Source organism: Tasmannia lanceolata, unplaced genomic scaffold (assembly GCF_043159265.1).
Source record: "Tasmannia lanceolata isolate RefF3 unplaced genomic scaffold, GAP_Taslan_0.1 ptg000037l, whole genome shotgun sequence".
Lineage (NCBI taxonomy): Eukaryota > Viridiplantae > Streptophyta > Magnoliopsida > Canellales > Winteraceae > Tasmannia > Tasmannia lanceolata.
Window position 1 is genome coordinate 60354072 of NW_027518714.1, and position 19393 is coordinate 60373464.

Here is a 19393-nt window from a genome sequence, read left to right on the forward strand (position 1 = left end):
ACCACAATATTTATTTATTTGGACCCACAATTAGGGCCCCACAAACTTCCTACTGTAATGGTGAAGAATTAGAATCTAAAGCTTGATCCCTACTGAAGTATCTGCTTGAAAAGTCCCAGGGAATCCCAGAGTGACCCACAGTCCTCTGGACTTTCCAAGAGCGCCGCACAACCCAGGAAATCTCCAGGGGGTTAAAAATCCCGTGCGCGACTAAACCCCTCCTTAGAATATAGAGAGAGTTCCAGCCCAAATCACAGCTATGTATCTCATTTACAAACACTTCATCAGAAGTGTTTCATTTTTCAGTTCCAGGTTCTACGTTTTCCTTCAACTTGTAGAAGGAATCAACATACTCTTCCACATCCCAAAGAAAAGTCCCAAATGCAACAGCCTCCAATACCAACCTCTTAAGGCTTGAAAATGTAACCACCACCATCTCATCATTCTTGATGACGCTCGTTTCACCCCCGTACAACAGCGCCCAACTGTGATTCTCAATCAAATTAATTGCCTCTCTTGATTTCAGCTTTGAACATATCTGTAAGGTCTGGGGATCAAATCCCATTATGTACCCCCGCAGCCTTTCGTTCTTTAGGCAGCTCCTTAAACCTTGATAGAAGGAAAATAATGGGTCAGGGACATCTCCATGCATGACAAGGTTCTCTGACCGATAAGGCCGAAATTCAGCACTTGGGAGGCTAATCCCATGACCAAGAGGAAGGTCTAGTTGGGTAAGAGTGAAATTTAGCTCCAAGTAATGCCTCAGACTCGCGGACTTCAGAAAGTAACCGTACATGATGGAAGCACCGTAGACTAGACCGAGATGCAGCCTTCGAATCTTAGTCGTTGTCCAATTGTCTGTGGCATCAGATTCACTTCTTAGGCTGAGGATGGTGAAGAGATGTTCCTTTATCATCTCTTGCACCTCTAAACAGTGGATTGATTCCAACTCTCGGTCTTTTGATTCCCATATTGCTAATCTCCCATTACTGATGCATTTGGACAATCTTGGAACCATAGGGACTCCAAGCTGGGAGAACTTGTGAACAATTAGCATGTACATGACCTCTTCAAGGGCAAATCGACATTCTAGATCTTTCATTTCTGCAATCCTCCTGTGTGCAGTGCCATAGAATTCACAATAATAAGTCTAGATATCCATCGATGTTGATAAACAGTAAGAAAAAAACATCGAAATCACATCTGGACAACAGCTGAGACTAATGAAAACTGAAGTCAATTTGTAAGTAAGTTCACTTTGCAATACTTTCAGAGCATTTGAAAACAAAATTTTCAATCACAATTTACCAATTATCAGATTCATGGTGGGTATTAAAACACCAACATGTTCAAATACAGATGCGAGAAGAGATTAATCTGAATATAAAAGCGGTTTGACATGCAAATCAAACACCAAACCTATTACCTGAATGGTAACAGAAGATATAAATAAGGCAAGAAAAATAAAGCTAAGTTGATCCCATCCAGGAAGCTAGAGCTTATTCCCTACACTCGTGGACCTAAATAAAGCAACAGGGAGCTAAATTTAAATGATAATTAACCATGTAATGCATGGTGGGCATAATGTCACTAAGATTTTCAGAACATGATGTGCAGAACAGCCAACACATGCGGCCGAAGAACTCACTCTGTAGCTGTACTATGAAAAAAGGTACACGAAAAATAAAGGTGCGGGTAGTCTTCTAGTCCTAGAGTCCAGGACACACTTTTGCCAATCCCTAAAGAACTTAGAATTAATTCAAAAACCGAGGGAATGACTCCAAGAGAAAGATACTTGAGAAAATACTCATTTGGATTGAATTACGAGCCTTGACAATTTTAAGGATTATGGTCCGAAGCAATTTGCCAGTTTTGAAACAATAGGTTAAATCAGGAAATATAGAATTTGGATTATCAGGTCGAGAAAGGAATATGATGAAGGCATGATCTCTGCATGTATGACAAATAAGAAGCCATTTATATTCCGTGTATGACACATATGAAGCCAGAGCTCAAATTACCAATTATCAACACTATTTCCATACACTTCTCTCTTTTTTTTTGTATGGTGGAATTCATTAAAAAAAACCAAGACGGTCAATATGTACAAAAAGAAAATAAACAATACAAGAAAATGCAATACACCCTCAAGCGGGGAAGAAAATCAAACTTCTCCAAGGACTCCAAATCAACCCCCCTCCTAGCTTGTGAATGCGCCTCTCCATTAGCCGATCTCCAAACATGATTAAACCTCACATGAGAGTCTCCAACAATATCAAGGATTTCATTAAAAAAAATCCGCAAATCTCTACGGAAATTTATGAGAACCGGACAACCAACGGATGACATTTAAAGAATCACCTTGCACAATAATATTATTAAAATTCTCCCCTTCAAGCAGCTTGATACCTTGATGAGCAGCCCTAACTTCCACCTCATTCGAGTCAGCAGTCCCAATCGGCCCGGCATAAGACCAAATCACTGCACCCAAATCATCCCTTAAAAGCCCACCAATACCCGCAGGACCGGGATTAGCAATACTAGATCCATCAAAGTTAAGCTTACGCAAGCCATACCCCAGAGGTTCCCACTCTTGGACAATATTGTTCCCTCCGTCACTACTCGAGCAAACCTCAAACCATCCATACCATGGATCAAAAGCCGAAACAAACTAAAATAATTGTAAAGATTTCGCCCAAAAAATTGTTTACACCGTTACTTTAGAAGCAATGAATGAAGCACACTATTAAAAAATACCTCTGAAAGTTCTAGCATTTCTTTCTCTCCATATCGACCAAATAACAGCAAGAAAAGATAGCTTCCACAAAGTTTTCCCCTGCAAACCCCACGGGGCATATTGCCAATTCTCAAAAGCCAGAGCCAAATCCCTCAGAAAAACCCACTGAACCCCAAACCTACCCAAAACCCTACCCCACACTTTCCTCGCGAAAGAACAATGATTAAACAAATGATCGCAGATTCTCCATCTTCTTTGCAAAGAGTACAAAAATTAACAATGATCATCTTTCTATCTCTCAAAAAATCAATCGTTTGAATCCTCCCCAATAAGACCGCCCAGCCAAACAAAACAATCGAAGGTGGGGCAGGAATATCCCAAACTTTGGCAGTCACAGGAGAAGTCGGAGAAAGCAATAACTGATTGTAAAATGATTTAGAAGAAAACTCACCCCCCACATTCCAAATCCAAATCCTGGATTTCGCCCCATCCCTCTTAATATAACACCTTTCAAGAGCATAAAAAAGCCTAGAAACTAAAATAAGCTCTCCGTCAAAGAAGTTCCGCCTGAAAGCAAGCGCCCAAATGATCCTACTATCCACCCTAACCAAAACATCGTTTTCAACCGCCACCAAAAAATTCGGAAATTCATCTTTCAAAAGGACCTTACCACACCACAAATCCAGCCAAAATCTCACCCGATCTCCACTCTGCCTGAATCTAATGCTCTTATGAAAATCTAACGACACACCCAAAATACACTTCTCTTAAACTGAATCCATACACTTCTATTAAACTGAATATTATTGCTTTAAACAAGATAACACTGAGGGGTTGCACTAGACATGAAGATACTCACAATGGAGGAGAAATGCCCAATACAATGAACAAGATTAAGTGTTCCAAATCTAAGCCATAAATTATCCCTCAGATTTTGTGTGTGTGTGAACAAGATTAAGTGTTCTAAATCTAAGCCATAAATTATCCCTCAGATTGTTTGTTTGTGTGTGTGTGTGTGTGTGAACAAGATTAAGTGTTCCAAATCTAAGCCATAAATTATCCCTCAGATTGTTTGTTTGTTTGGTTGGGGGTGTCCAATCAGATGGGAATAGCTATTTCCTATTCCATAAATGACAGACAATTAGACTAATGCTTTTGCAGCAGGGAATGATATAAGATTTGCAGCTTTGTGGATCCAAAGGTTAAAAGCCCTCACTATGTGGAAGAAAAAAAAAACCTGTTCGGAAAGGTAAGAATATTACAATCTTCAAGAAGGGTGCATGGGAATGATGTTGAAATGATCTTATCTGGTGATTAACTGCTCCAAGTTAACACTGCTACACAGCACAAAGAACTTGCAACTAGGGTCCAGTCCCAAACCATATTGTGAAAACCTTAAATTGGGACTTGGGAGAGACTCCCTCAACTCGAAATCAATCCCATATTGCTAGCCACTGTAAACCCTCTGTTTTAAATAGATAATGTGTTATCCCATCTCAATTCCGGGTGAGCTCAGCTGCACATATGTCACCTTAAAGGCGATGCTAACACAAGGCTTGAGTGAGCAAACACCAACTCAGAATCATTTATGTGAAGGTTGCCTCAGCAGTGTTGGAGTACTGCCTGAATGCCACACAGGGTCGAGATAGATTTTTCTGACTCTGAAATCATAGTGAGACTTGCTTACAAAGTTGGAAAGGTCATAAGAGTTTCTTACCTGAGAAGGTGAAAAGAAGTTGCACATTCAGCAGATCGTTTTTTCTCAAGGGACGTCATATTTAAGATGTTCTCTTTTTCATTGTTCAATATGGAAATTAGCCACCAGTATCTAAGTTTCTATATGTAAAATAAGGTTTTCTTCTAATAGTCGTATTGACACATCAGTCCAACATGTATGTACACACGGTGCCCATACAAACTAGATGTTTCAAATTCAGAAGAGATGAAACTTGAATAGAAATCTTTTACCCTTGCATGTATGTTTGTGTTTATTCATATCCATGCATATAATTGGAGTTTACCAAGGTTTGTAGTGGTCATGAAAATTACTTGAATAGTTCATTCCAAATAACTTGGAAAGTTAGAATGCCATGTCTTGATGATCAAAACAATGATAATAAAAGCATAGTTTTAAACTCCCCCGAGTCGACTCCCTTTTTCCCTTGGGCGCATTCAGCGTTTTGTGCTACAGAGTCAATAAAATCTCCTTTGACCGCGTCAACCGAGTACTCAACAGCGTCAACCACGTTCTCGGCCTTGTCCGCGCCGAGTCGACAGGGATTTTTCTTCAGCCGCATACGTGTTTTTAAACACTGGGTAAAAGGAATGCCACTCAACTAGGTTACATGGATTCCTCTAAATGGATGATGTACCCGTGTTGGATTTCAATACTTCAGGATTTCACTGCGGCACTTCTAGATTTCTTATAGCTATTTTTTTTTCTAAACTAATACAAAAAAATTTACAATATCATATATGTTTTGAGTTTTATCTATTCCAATAGTAAGTTTTTTAATATGAAAATAAAAATATATATTTTGAAATGGCAAAGAATATATTAATGAGAAAAAACGGGAGAACCCGCGACCGAGATGGTCAGCACAAAAGAAAAATAAAATAAAATGAGGGCAAGAATTGGGAGAGCAAAGGAAGAGCCCCTCAATGGGGAAGAAAGCCAAATATCTGTAGCTCGCCTCTAGTGAATCCGTCCCTGGCTAATCCTTTAGCTTTACCATTTGCTAATCTTCCTACATGTCGAAAAGCTATGGAGGAGCGCTCCACATGAAATTTAAATATTATATTTGCTTAACTTATTAAATTTTCATATTATAATGTAAAACAATTAAAATTATAATTGATTAAAATCTATGATTTGTGGACGAGTGTCGCGTGTCGACACGGACACAGAGTGTTAGATACAGCAAACCCCCAAAATTTGGAAACAAGAACAAATATAAAGAATCATGATTTGTGGACACATATTCATGTGTCGAGTTTCAACACGGATACAAGATGTCTGATTCTGACATGACAGCCCCTAATAATCTAGAAATGGGGACACTTTCATATGCATAAATACATATAAAATTACTAATTACTATGATAATTTGCAATAATATAAATACAATATTCATTTAACAAACTAATATTAATCAACTATAATCTAAAAGAAACATGAAATAATCAAATAACAACGCTTTCATCAATTTTATCTAGTTCTCTTCGGTCTTCAATATGCATCGAGAAAGGGAAACCAATAGGATACAATGAATATAACCTTAGAATAAGAGTTTGTTTAGGGTTTTTGGTTTAAGGGAGAGAATATAATAGCAAATATTAGTTAGAAGAAAAGTTTATAATGAAAGAAAAGTTAATAATAAAAGAGGTAAAGACAACATTCAGTAATAGAACAAAATGTGACACATGAAACGGTACAAAAATGTGTCGACATGACCATATTAAGTCTTGACACTTCTAGCAGTACATTTAAAAGTGTCGAAAGGAATGTCGACACGTGTGTCTTGTCGAGCATGACATGATACGTGTGTCAGCAATAAATTCAGAGCGTCAGCCAAATCATAGATTAAAATATAATAGTGAATCCACGATTCATTTTTCTGAGGCTAGCCGAATTTGACACTCAATACCTGTGTCAGATTCCAACACTCGTACCTGTACTCATGCAACATAGCTACTCAACCGACAGACGAGATAGAAATTCACAAAGGAAATTATTAAAGCAAAAGCAAGCAACTCTCAAATTCATTTTCAATGTCCTGAGGTGATTGGGTTTTTGTGTAGAAGAACAAAAAATAAGTTACCTATGTGATTCAGCCAATTACTCCAAAAACTAAAGCAATTGGAGAAGGTGCTATTTAATCTTCTATACTTTAACACTCCCCCTCACGTGCAGCCCCTCCTTTTTAGGGTTGGCCTACACGTGGAACATGTGGCCTCTCTTTTGGGATGGCCATCGGATGTGGATTTTTAATATCAAGGAGTTTTGAACTCGGGACCTTCTCTCTGTTGGCATGTGAAACAACCAATTACTCCAAAAGCTTAAGCTGTTGGAGAAGAAGTTATTTAATCTTTTATACTTTAACAAGCTAGACTAAAACTACAGAAATCAATGATTGGTATGACCAAGTTGAGAAGCACTAACCTGTGAAGACACGATTCAGTAGAACCCAGGCTATGTTTCTGGCGAGCAATGGCATCATCCCTATCAGCAACCAATTCCTCTAGTTGTTGTATGACAGCGATATTGAAAAGATGGCACTGATTCTTCAAAATACTCTTCAAGAATTTTCCAGCCGATGACCATGGCTCAAGGGGCGTAATCACACTTCTAAAGTCGCATTTGCTAGACTTTGCACTTGCATTGGTAACAAGCGTTCGCACTCTCAGTTTACCACACTTAACTCCCCCAGCAAAATGAAAGCTTCCGCAGCTCTCGAAGATATCCTATGAATGCATAAAGATAAACCAATAAAAGAAATCAGTCTCCTTTCAGATCACTGATCGAAGGAAAACCATGAACCCTATCAGAATTTTCGGAGATTCTACAAAGAATCGAATGATGCAAGCCTGTATCTCAGCCACCAATTTTTGAATTCATCGAAAAGGGTAGTTCAGTTATCATGAAAGTGTGCATTTTACTTTCAGAGAAGTATTGAATCATACAATTTAAGGAGAAATACAAAATCAAAATGACCTAATATTCACATTAAAATCAAAAAAATAAACCAGCGATATGAAACTTCTTCAATCCGAAGACCCGAACTGCTACGAACGTGAATCGGTTTGTAATGTGATTGATCTTCTTAGACGGAAGATCAGCCTCTTGACACGCTTGTGTCAAGAGGGAAGGGTCAGTCCCCTTGTGTACAGAAACACAATTTTGAGATTGAAATTCTTCATTCAATTGAAAAAGATTGTTTACGTGTTATTTAAAGAAAACCCACTTGACCACTTTGTTAGGTGCCTTATCAATACGCCAAAAGCTCCAGAGCTGATGGAACGCGTTAGGCAAGGCCCTTTAAACCTATCCCATACCTGTCCGGGTCACACCCAGTCCCATACGTAGGTGGTCCTCCACTCAGGACCGTAACATACCACCACACTTCCAAATCCGCCATCCTCGGCAGCCCACTCTGTGACGTAGTCCTTTCCACAAGTCACTCCTTTTGTGGCGCCCCACTCTGTGGCAACTTCACTCTGGTGGCTTTCACTCTTGCATTTTACTACCTTTTCAGGTATTCCTCTCCACAGATCCAGCATTAGGCAAGGCCCTTTAAACTTGTCCCATACTAGGTGGGTCTCACCCATTCCTATACCTAGGCAGGCCCCCCACTCAAGATCGTAACACACTTCCTCGAAAACTCCTACCCAACCCAACCCAATCAAGATGATAGGTACCCAAAAGTAGACAAGAAGAAGGTGAAACAATGGTTCGTTTGGGAAACCAGTCCCTCGTACAATAGCACGAAATTAAGTAGAAATCTTCTCTACCTTTTCCATTAAGAGATAAGAAAATATAAACGCCTACAATGATCTCAAGTTTCAAGACACTAGGACTCTACAACCTGCTGAATGCTTTGCTCGAGAAGGGGGTAGTTTAGTTTGGTCCCCTAGGTTTAGAAGGAACTTCTTTGATCGGGAGCTAGAGTCGGTTGCCCAATTTCTTAAGCTTTTAGATGGTTGCTACATTAAGAGAAGCGGTATGGATAAAAGAGTATGGACTGCGGAATCGTCTGGTTTTTTCTCTGTCAAATCTTTCTATTTCAGCTTGTTGCCTTGCAGTGTATCCTCCATTTCAGCCGAGGTATGGAAATTTCATTGCCCGCCTAGAGTTGGTTTCTTCGGATGGGCGGTATGTCGTGATCGGATTCAAACGATTAACTTCCTTCGGAAGCGCGGTATGATGCTTGTTGACCATTGCCCCCTCTGCTTGAAAGATGGTGAATCTGTGGATCATCTCTTCATGCATTGCTCCTTTACGCGTCAGGTATGGAGTTTGATATTTCTGAGATTTGGCATATGTTGGATTTTTCCATTTTCTATTCCAGAGTTGATTCTTCTTTGGACCTTTGTGCCATGGAAGAAGAAGGGCAAAGTATTGTGGAATTTGTGTCTTCTTGCAACATGGTGGGTGATATGGAAAGAGAGAAACTCCCGTGTCTTTGAAGGAGTTGCAAAATCTCCGTATTGGTTATATATGAAAATTATTGCGCTCACTATTTCATGGGCGAGAAGTTTACCGGCTTTCCGTTTTGTATCAGCCTTTGACTTATGGGAGGGTTGGAGGATTGTTTGCTTTAGTAGGAAGAGCCGACATCCGATTGTTCAGAGATGGGAGGCTCCGCCTATTGAAATGTTCAAATTTAACTTTGATGGGTCGAGTATTGGGAACCCGGGCCCGGCCGGTGTTGGTGGGTTGTGTCGGGATGCTTGTGGTGAAGTTATATGGGCTTTTGCCGGCCCTCTTGGAGTTTGTGATGCCTCGGAGGCCGAGGTGAGGGCGGTTTATCATGGCATAAAAAGGCTTGAGAGAGATAGCATGGATACCACTATTGTGGAGGGAGATTCTTTGAATGTGATTAAATGGTTGAAGGGGTTGGTGTCGCCTCCTTGGAGATTTTCTTCTATTTTTGATGAAATAGATGATTTAATTGCAGGCTCATCTATTGTTTTCAATCATGTTCGGCGATCTGCTAATGGGGAGGCGGACTCCTTGGCTAGAAGTGGGGTTAGGAGGTTGGAGTTGGAGTGGTTTGACTTCCTCCCTCCCTGAGATTTGTCTTTCTTGTTATTGTTGTTTTATTTTCTTGTAATTTTGGTTGAGGCCCACCTCGGTCCCCTTCCTTTTTAATGAATTCATCTTGCCATTTCAAAAAAAAAAAGGACTCTACAACCTGTTAGAAGGTGTATTGCATAGCCTAAGGGTATAGTGGTCTTTGTATGTTCTCTTTATATATAAATACTAAAGTAAGGGGGAGTAAACCCTAACTTCTTCCTTTTCTCTCTAATCTCTTCTCCTCTCAACATGGTATCAGAGCCCTAGGGGTTTTTGTGCCCTAGGGACCATTGGAGAAGATCCTCTTCTCCTTCTCTCCTCCCTCCCTCCATCAGTGATGCTATCATGCACTATGGCATGAAGCAATGTGCAGTTGATCACTCCGTCTTCAGTTCTCATTCCACTACTGGTTGTGTGCTATTGATAGTATATGTCGATGACATCATCATTACAGGCAGTGATTCAGAGGGGATACGCAGGTTGAAAACCTTCTTGCAGAACGAGTTTTCAACCAAAGATTTGGGTCGTCTCAGATACTTTCTTGGCATTGAGGTTGCATATTCTACTAGAGATCTCTCCCTCTCACAGAGGAAATATGTACTAGATCTTCTTGAGGAGACAGGTCACCTTGGAGTGAAACCTGCGTCTGCTCCCATGGACCCAAATGGGAAACTTCTTCCAGAAGAAGGAGATTTATTAGATGACCCTGGCAGATATAGGAGGCTGGTGGGTAAGCTCATATATCTTACAGTCACTCGTCCAGATATATCATTTGCTGTTGGCTCAGTCAACCAACATATGAGCTCACCCCGTACTTCTCACTGGGCAGCAGTGATTCAGATTCTTCGCTACTTAAAAGAAGCACCAGGGAAATGACTCGTATTCAAGAAGCATGGTCATACCCGGGTAGAAGGCTTCTGTGATGCAGACTGGGCAGGATCTCCAGCAGATAGGAGATCCACCACTGGATATTGCACCTTTGTTGGTGGCAATCTAGTGTCGTGGAAAAGTAAGAAGCAGGACATAGTCTCCAAGTCGAGTGCCGAATTAGAGTATCGTGCTATGTCTCATACCAGCGGGGAGCTTATTTGGTTACGTTCTCTCCTTTCAGAGATTGGTTTCTCTTCATCTGCTCCAGCTCAGCTGTATTGTGACAATCAAGCTGCAATTCATATAGCTACCAATTCAGTCTTTCATGAGAGAACCAAGCATATAGAGGTTGATTGCCACTTCATTCACCAAAGGATACAAAGAGGCGAGATTCATGTTTCTTTCACGAGATCTGCTGATCAGTTAGCAGATGTGTTCATAAAGCCCTTAAGCTATACAAAATTGAGTGACATATGTAACAAGCTTGGAATGTACAATATATACATTCCAGCTTGAGGGGGAGTGTTAGAAGGTGTATTGCATAGCCTAAGGGCATAGTGGTCTTTGTATGTTCTAAATACTAAAGTAAGGGGGAGTAAACCCTAACTTCTTCATTTTCTCTCTAATCTCTTCTTCTCTCAACACAACCAATCAGAATAAAGGATAAATAAAAGAAAACTTAAAGATAAATATAAAAGATAGCTAAAACTAACTAGCTACGTTGGTTATTGACATCCCTAATCTAACGTAGCTACCAGCAATATCCGATTAAAGAAATCCCAAAAATCAAGGGATTTAACACAAGATAACCCTTATATATAAAAAACAATTAGAGACAAAATTCCACAATTTATTAAAAAAAAATACAAATTAATTTATTCGATCCTAAGTGGGACTCATCTAGGCAAGTAGCATGAACAGGGTACTAATTATTCGAACCAATCAAAACATTCTCCCTTCCAAATTTATAAAACAGAAAAAGAAAAAATAAACACGAATCCGATACCAGTAAAGCCAAAAAAAAACAAGAGAAACTTACAAACCTGAGAAGAGAGGGGAAGATTATTGGGCTTGTGAGATCCGAGCTTAGAGAAAACACCACCACCCCCTTTACACTTCACCGAACCCGGCAAAGGTTGGGCTGTTCTAAAGCAACCACGACTTTCCATTAACACCCAAACGCTCACAAGTAAGAAGAAGAAGAAACAGACAAAAAACCAAGAACTCAGATGGAGAACACAAAGATATGGGGTGTATTTATAAAAAAGAGGGGGGGAGAAACGTGTGGGATAGGGATCCCAGAGTCGGTCAAACGAAATATTCACTATTAAAAAGGATTAGGACTCTTTTTTCCTGAAAGACACTTTTGGACCGTTTATGCCACGTGTATGTAACCAGATTCAATGATCCGAGAGATCCTGACCTTCCGTTCTGTGGAGGTTTCTATATTGTGAAGTCCCTCTACGGATCAGAAGCTTGGGATCATCCTATGGAGCACAGGGTATTTACGTTGTGGCCTAAGAAATGAACGGTATAGATCATCCTGTGAAGTGGACCCAGTGTACTTTCTGAAAAATACTAGACTTCATGCCTCACTCAACTATAAAATATCTTGATAACTTGAGCCTCAGAAGTCACGAATTTGTGAAGGTTTATACACGTCAATTTTATCTCCACAAATCATAGGGTTGGTATGATCCTATGGAGCTGGTTTTTAGTAGAGCCGATCAAATGAATGGTTTGGATTACCTAAACAATATGCCCTCGACTGTATTTTAAGCTAGTGTGTAGATAACGTATCTACACTTGTGTGTAGAAACTGTTTTCTCATTAAACATTGTGTTATCTGGAGGGTGGGTTCCCTCGAAGTAACCCAAATTCTTCACTCTCTTTACCATCTTCACATTCTCTTTCTCTATAGTTGCAAGCTAGTTTTTCAGTGTTTTCCCTTTACAGTATCCTTCTCGTGGCAACAAAAATAGGGAGGAACACGGCATCCAGACCAAACATCATAAGCCAACTGACATGGTTTTGGTCCAATCTCGAATATACACCCATCCGTGTTTATTTTGGTAGGTAAGCTGGGGATCAAACCTGTGACTTCAAGATTGAGATACAAAGCTTCAACCATTAAGCTAGATCAACTCTGTTGATCGCTTCGAACATCATAAGACAAATGACATGGTCTTGGTCCCATCCCGAACAGGCATTAGATAAAGGACTACATAAAACATCGGTCTAACCTGAACAAGGCCAAATTAAGTGTTAATAGATTGAGGGCCTAAGCTCATCTGATCAAAGTGTTCTCACCTATGGTTGACGTTCATATAGATGGATCTAAACACGGAGGATGTGGAGCCCAATTTCCTATCACAACGCGGTGTGATATATATACTGTGAGGATCTAACAATTAATGCTTCATAATTTTATAATCTTATATCTTATTGCTCTAATGTTCCAATGCCCATAATTTGTACTCTCTTATTTACAAGGGATTTGCTAGGGAACATTGTAGTAGGCATTTCGCGGTTGGGTTGTAGCATGTGAGAGCAGCCACACAGGCTCAGATTTTGTCTTCTTCATTTAATTCATAGGAGGTGGCAACTCTCACATTCAAAAACTCAACCACAAAATGCCTTATGCAATATTCCCTAGCAAATCCCTATTTATAATGAGAAAACGGTTTCTACACACAAGTGTAGAAAAGTTATCTACACACTAGCTTAAAATACAGTGGAGGCCCACATTGTTTAGGTGATCCAAACCATTTATTTGATTGTCCCTCACATAGATAGGGTGTCCACAAAAAATCAACTCCATAGGATCATCCTAACCCTTCGGACCGTGGAGGCAAAAAAAACGTGTATAAACCTTCACAAGTCTGTCCATTTTTTGACTCCACGGTTCGAAGGGTTAGGATGATCCTATGGAACTGATTTTTAGTGGACACCCTATCTATGTGAGGGCCAATCAAATCAATGGTTTGGATCACCCAAACAATATAGACCTCCACTGTATTTTAAGCTAGTCTGTAGATAACTTATCTACACTTGTGTGTAAAAACCATTTTCTCATTTATAATATGTAATATAAAAATCCGTAGTGTAAGAGTCCTTTTTAAGAAGGGAAATGATATCACCACAACCACGCATTAATAATTGCACAAATGCAGCTTGTCTTTTCCTTCTTTTTTTAATTGGTTGGTTTTAGCTTTGGGAAGTGATATAACTGCCCCTTTTGATCACTAGGAACACCCCATGTCAGTGTTTGGGGCAATCAGAGGCATTGAATTCTTCTGACATAAGTACAACAGCCCCTCTTTAGGCACTGATACACTGACAGGGGGTGTTCCTAGTAATCAAAAGGGGTGGATATATCATTTCCCTTTAGCTTTTTGGGAACTGCAATAACCCTTGACAGCTCCTTAAATGATAAAAAACAGGATATGTCAGTGCAATTATCAAACCATGGTTGTGCTGATATCATTACCCTTTTTAAGAAACATTTTTCAAATGGGAAGTTGTAATATTCCTTTTTAGGAACATTGAACGAGTATTACGGATCGGATGGAAGTGCAAGGATTGGGCCGTGTGTGACCGCTTTCTGTGTGTTTTGGCATCATCTGTGGGGCTAGATCGGGTGGAGATGGTCCACTTGTGAGGCCATTGGAGTGGGAGTCTTTGGAGCATTGGTCGGAGAGCCATCTAGAGTCCAAAGGGTATGAGAGGTGGCTATATTTTGTACTATTTTGCACTATTTCTGCCTGGGGGATTAAATGATATTGGCACCCATGTACGGGTGAGTGGAACTTTTGGTGGGTTTGGGCCAAGAAATACACGATTATGCAAGGGCCCCTTTGGGCAATCTCTTCATGGTGCTGAAATGATAGTGGCACCCCCCATGTGTTTCCATTCATGGGCAACACTCTCTTGGTTGTGCTCAAAAGAAAGGTGCTGAATTGATAAAGACACCCATATGGTTTGGGGTAGGAGTAATTAGGCTATAAGTAACAAATGGTGAAGGATAAAAGGGCATGCAATCAAGACATTCAAAGAACTCATCTCCTATGCTAGTGAAGCAACCAACTTAGAAGGCAGTAGGTTTTCTAATTGGACGGTGCAGTGAGCACCCCATCTATCCTCCATCCTCCTTCCTCCTCGCAGCAGTGTGCACTTGGAGATCGCCCATCTTCCACAATCATTCTAGAGAACACCCCATCCATGAGCAGTGCGCCCTTGGATGCGACAACCATCTATCCTTCCCCATCTACTCTTCTCCTTCCCTACATATTCCCCACAATCTTTTGTATGTGACTGAATTGATACATGAAGAGATTAACTTCAGATTGTCCATCTTCCACCTATCTTTATATTGTGTTTTTGCATATGGTATATTAAATGGAGTGCTGCCATTAGTGCTATATGAATGCAATGCAGTCTTTTTCTTGAGTGTTTAATGTTCTTTATAGAGGTTGAAGAAAAGGGTCATTACAGAAGTGATATTTGCACTCCTTTTGATTACTAGGGACACCCAACGCCAGTGTATCAATTAGGAGTGCAAGTTTGGCCCTGTCAGCCCTGAGCCTGAACAGGGTCAGGGCTGGATTTTCAAACCCTGAGAGCGGGTCAAGGTTCATTTTTTTAGACCCTGACTCAGGTCGAGTCGGGTTCTAAGCTAATGCCTTGGGTACCCTGAACCGGCCCGACCCTAAGTTTTCTATTATAGAATTGAACCATCTATGCATGTTTTTTTTGCTAATATTTTCTATTATCTTGGATTGGTATTTCTTTAGATTATTATTATTAATTGTCTCTCTTGCCCGTCATGTTGTTGAATTCATATTGTCTTATTTTGTTCCATCTCTCTGTTTATTGATCATTTTGTTCTATATGATAAGTGGTTGCTTTATTTTTGGCATTCTCAACAGGTATTTGCACTAGGGTCAATTAGGGCCGGTCCAGCCTAGCCCTAATTGATACCACCAGATTCTAACTAACAGTATCAATAGGAGGTTATCGGGGTCTTCTCTTGACAGAGAGGTAGGTATAAAACCTGATGCACTACAAATATAGGCAAGGCCAAGGCAAAGAGTTGAAAGAGAGGGAGCCCTAACAGATGGCTAATACTCTCAAATAATACCTTACATAAAATGCAACCACCTCCAATATTCAATAATAAAGAGTTGACTCATGATGTTGTGATTCTAGGATTTCAGCAAGTTGGATTTAGACCGATTGATCTTTTCTTCCACTATGCAGACATTCCAGATCGAGGGAAATCTGCAATTTTTGGGCTATCACTAATCTCAATTGAAACCAATAACATGAACAGTGAGCATGATGGCGCAAGTCAATTCCCTTCAAATCAATTGAATTTTTTTCAAATTGCTGAAAGCCAATGCACAGTCGTAAATTCAAATGTTGGACAGATTAATCAAACCTAAGTTTTAATCTATAAAACTGTGTAGTATTAAATTTAATAAAGTTTCATCAAATAAAGAAATAAGTGCAAATTCAAATATGGAGAGAGAGATTTAAATATCCCAATCATAAGATACTACATTTGATGATACAATATGATTGCAGCTCGGAGTTCTAAAGCATCGACTTGCAATATATCGACCCCTCCTCTCTTCTCCCTCAATAGCATATCTTATTCAAAGAGAGCCCGATCTTTTTCCCACTCCCTCTTTATCAAATTCAAAACCTACTACCAGTCTACCCACACATGAAAAACTCAAGAAAACAAGAAGCAAAAAGCAAAAAATTAATGATCGGGGTTCCCTCTCTTCCCCAGTATCTCTCTCCTCAGTACCTGTATTGAGCCGGCTTGTAAGGACCCTCGACCGAAACACTGATGTACTCCGCCTGTTCCGGCGAGAGTTTGGTTAGCCTGGCTCCGAGCTTTCCCAAGTGAAGAGCAGCCACCTTCTCGTCCAAATGCTTGGGCAAAACGTACACCTTCTTCTCATACTTGCCACTCCCCTTCTCCTTCCACAATTCCAACTGAGCAATGACCTGCAAATTACCAAGCAATTCAACAAACCCAGTTAAGATTTTTTTATTTTTTATTTTTAATGGTAAAACCCAGTTAAGATTGAATTGGGAGGCAAAACCCAGTTGCAGATTTTATCGAATCAGGACGTCAAACCCAGTTAAGATTTCACCTCCCAGGTTGTGAACTGGTCAAACCCAGTTGAATGGTAAAACCCAGTTGCAGATTTTCTTGAATTGATAGGTCAAACCCAGTTAAGATTTCATCTCCCAATTCAATAAAATCTTCAAATTCTTCCCCATGATCATGAAAAAGAAGTTGAAATGAAAGTTATTACATTCAAGTATGCAAGCAAAAGGACTCAGATGAACCCAGAAGAGTGCAGCAATGAACTACGAGGTTAAACCCAGAAGAGTGCACAAAGTGTCGTTCATTTTTACCTGGTTGGTGAAGGAGCAAGACATGACAAAGCTGGGGTGCCCAGTGGCACACCCGAGGTTCATTAGGCGGCCCTCGGCGAGGATAATGATGCCCACTTTGGTGTCGGGGAAGACCCAGCGATCTGTCTGAGGCTTGATGGTGATACGCTTTACTCCCGGCAATGTTTCCAGGCCGATCATGTCAATCTCATTGTCGAAGTGTCCAATGTTGCAAACTATGGCATTGTTCTTCATCTTCTTCATGTGGTCCACCATGATGATGTCCTTGTTTCCAGTGGTCGTCACGAAGATGTCCGCCTCAGAGACCACGTCCTCTAGGGTTAGGACCTGGAGGCCTTCCATTAGGGCTTGGAGGGCACAGATTGGGTCAATTTCAGTAACAATCACGCGAGCCCCAGCCTGTTTAAGGGCAGCAGCGCAACCCTTGCCGACATCTCCGTAGCCGCACACAACAGCGACCTTTCCGGCAATCATGACATCGGTGGCCCTCATCAGACCATCGGGGAGAGAGTGACGGCAGCCGTACAGGTTGTCAAACTGTTTGAAGCACGAAAAAATGGATCAGATATTGTAAATGCCACAGGTATAAAGAAAACCTTTTTTGAATGTTCTAGGATTGAATGAATTTGAGAAAATAAGAGAAGGATTGAATTAGTTTGAAAACATAAAAGCATAGAAGGGATGAGTAAGGATTGGGATTTAGGGTGCTAAAAAGAAAAAAACAAAGTGCTCAGGGTTCTAGGGTTACTAGGGTGGTAGAGAAGGTAATAGCAGTGAGATGCTGTAAAAGTAAAAACCTGCTGGGGAATTCAAGGATCTGATCATAAGAACCCTGTACCGGTTTCGATCCGATCCATCAAGATCGCGCTCCATGACATAAATATTGCTCATACAAATAAGAAGAAAACAACGTCCAGATCCAGGTCTGCTTATATAAAAAGGTAGTAAACAAGGTCCGATCCATCAAGATCGCGTCCATGACATAGATATTGCTCATACAACAAATAAGAAGAAAACAACGTCCAGATCCAGGTCTGCTTATATAAAAAGGTAGTAAACAAGGTCCAGATCCTGGAAATCGGATCAAGCGATTAGACTAAAATACTGGCGATTGAGTGTACGATTAGGCGATTTGAAACCTAAACCACTTAAATTAAATAGTTACTTCTCATTTAAAACCCTAACTAAGCTTTAGCGGCAGAGATCCAACAACGAGATGCAGATATTACGTTAAAATGAAATGAATAATGAGATCCGACTAGAGAATAAATGATTAACCGGAGCTTAAGAGCGGAAGAAATAGATCTGAATAAAAAAAGAGGTGTTTGAACCAAAACAGAGCCTTCAAAACACAAGATCTGAGGTAAAATATTAGAAAACCTAGATCTGCATCACAAACAGTATACAAACACTGAATCTAAGTAATTAATAAGATATAGACCGAAAAAATAACAAACAACCGTACAAAGGGCTTAGATCTGGATTGAAAACAAAAAACCTAGATCTGCATCACAAACAGTATACAAACACCGAATCTAAGTAATTAATAAGATATAGACCAAAAAAATAACAAACAACCGTACAAAGGGCTTAGATCTGGATTGAAAACAAAAAACCTAGATCTACATCACAAACAGTATACAAACACCGAATCCAAGCAATTAAAAGGATAAAAACCGAGGAAAAAAGCAAATAATCGTACAAAAAGCTTAGATCTGGAGTAAAAACCACACAGATCAGAGTATTACCTTGCTCTTAGTGACGGAATCATTAACATTAATAGCAGGGAAGAGCAAAGATCCATTAATCTGCATCTGATAAAGCCTCTTAACACCAGTAGTAGTCTCCTCCGAAACTCCAACCAATCTATCCTTCATCTTATGAAACCTTTTCGGATCTGACTTCAATCCATCACGAATCAAACCGAGAACGATCTGAAACTCAGCATTATCAGTAGAAGCCGGATCAGGCACCTTTCCAGACTTCTCAAACTCGATCTCGGCCTTAACACCTTCATGAATAAGCAACGTAGCATCTCCACCATCATCAACAATCAGATCTGGCCCTCCGCCTGCCCCCCAATCGAGACATCTCTCAGTACACCACCAGTACTCTTGTAAGGTTTCACCTTTCCAAGCAAATACTGCAGCACTGTCACGTGCTATGGCTGAGGCCGCGTGATCTTGAGTAGAGAAAATGTTGCAGGAACACCATCGGACTTCAGCTCCGAGAGCGGTTAGGGTTTCGATTAGGACTGCGGTTTGGATCGTCATGTGGAGAGAGCCTGAGATCCGAGCTCCTTTAAAAGGTTGAGAAGGTCCGAACTCAGATCTACAAGACATGAGTCCAGGCATCTCGACCTCAGCGAGTTCGATCTCGAGTCGGCCAAAATCGGCCTGAGACATGTCTTTCACCTTGTATTCTCTCCCTGAAGAGGTTTTCTCTACGAGCAGAGCCATGACGAAAGATTACAGAAGAAAATCGGAAAAAAAATCACCTATTTTCTTCTCTTTTGTGCCTGCAGATGAAGCCTCTGCAATGCGAATGCGAGGGTT

General features: G+C 40.4%; 2 protein-coding genes across 2 annotated transcripts; both read right to left on the reverse strand.

The window, feature by feature from the left end:
- Positions 1 to 87: 87 nt before the first annotated feature.
- Positions 88 to 11694, reverse strand: LOC143862390 (UV-B-induced protein At3g17800, chloroplastic-like). Its single transcript, XM_077373432.1, has 3 exons — positions 11447 to 11694; positions 6900 to 7201; positions 88 to 1115 (listed from the first exon to the last, which is right to left on the reverse strand). Exons 1-3 carry the CDS (start codon positions 11570 to 11572, stop codon positions 296 to 298), a joined length of 1248 nt encoding a protein of 415 aa, XP_077229547.1. The 5' UTR covers positions 11573 to 11694; the 3' UTR covers positions 88 to 295.
- A 4204-nt stretch (positions 11695 to 15898) lies between these two features.
- Positions 15899 to 19393, reverse strand: LOC143862410 (adenosylhomocysteinase 1). Its single transcript, XM_077373455.1, has 3 exons — positions 18587 to 19393; positions 16839 to 17375; positions 15899 to 16421 (listed from the first exon to the last, which is right to left on the reverse strand). Exons 1-3 carry the CDS (start codon positions 19295 to 19297, stop codon positions 16212 to 16214), a joined length of 1458 nt encoding a protein of 485 aa, XP_077229570.1. The 5' UTR covers positions 19298 to 19393; the 3' UTR covers positions 15899 to 16211.

Coding starts and splice junctions, on each gene's coding strand:
- LOC143862390 (XM_077373432.1), bottom strand. CDS start 11,572: ATGGAAAGTCGTGGTTGCTTTAGAACAGCCCAACCTTTGCCGGGTTCG. Junction 7,202..11,446: donor ATCTTCCCCTCTCTTCTCAG/GTTTGTAAGTTT, acceptor ATGCATTCATAG/GATATCTTCGAGAGCTGCGG. Junction 1,116..6,899: donor ACTGAATCGTGTCTTCACAG/GTTAGTGCTTCT, acceptor CACTGCACACAG/GAGGATTGCAGAAATGAAAG.
- LOC143862410 (XM_077373455.1), bottom strand. CDS start 19,297: ATGGCTCTGCTCGTAGAGAAAACCTCTTCAGGGAGAGAATACAAGGTG. Junction 17,376..18,586: donor ATTCCGTCACTAAGAGCAAG/GTAATACTCTGA, acceptor TGCTTCAAACAG/TTTGACAACCTGTACGGCTG. Junction 16,422..16,838: donor CTTGCTCCTTCACCAACCAG/GTAAAAATGAAC, acceptor GGTAATTTGCAG/GTCATTGCTCAGTTGGAATT.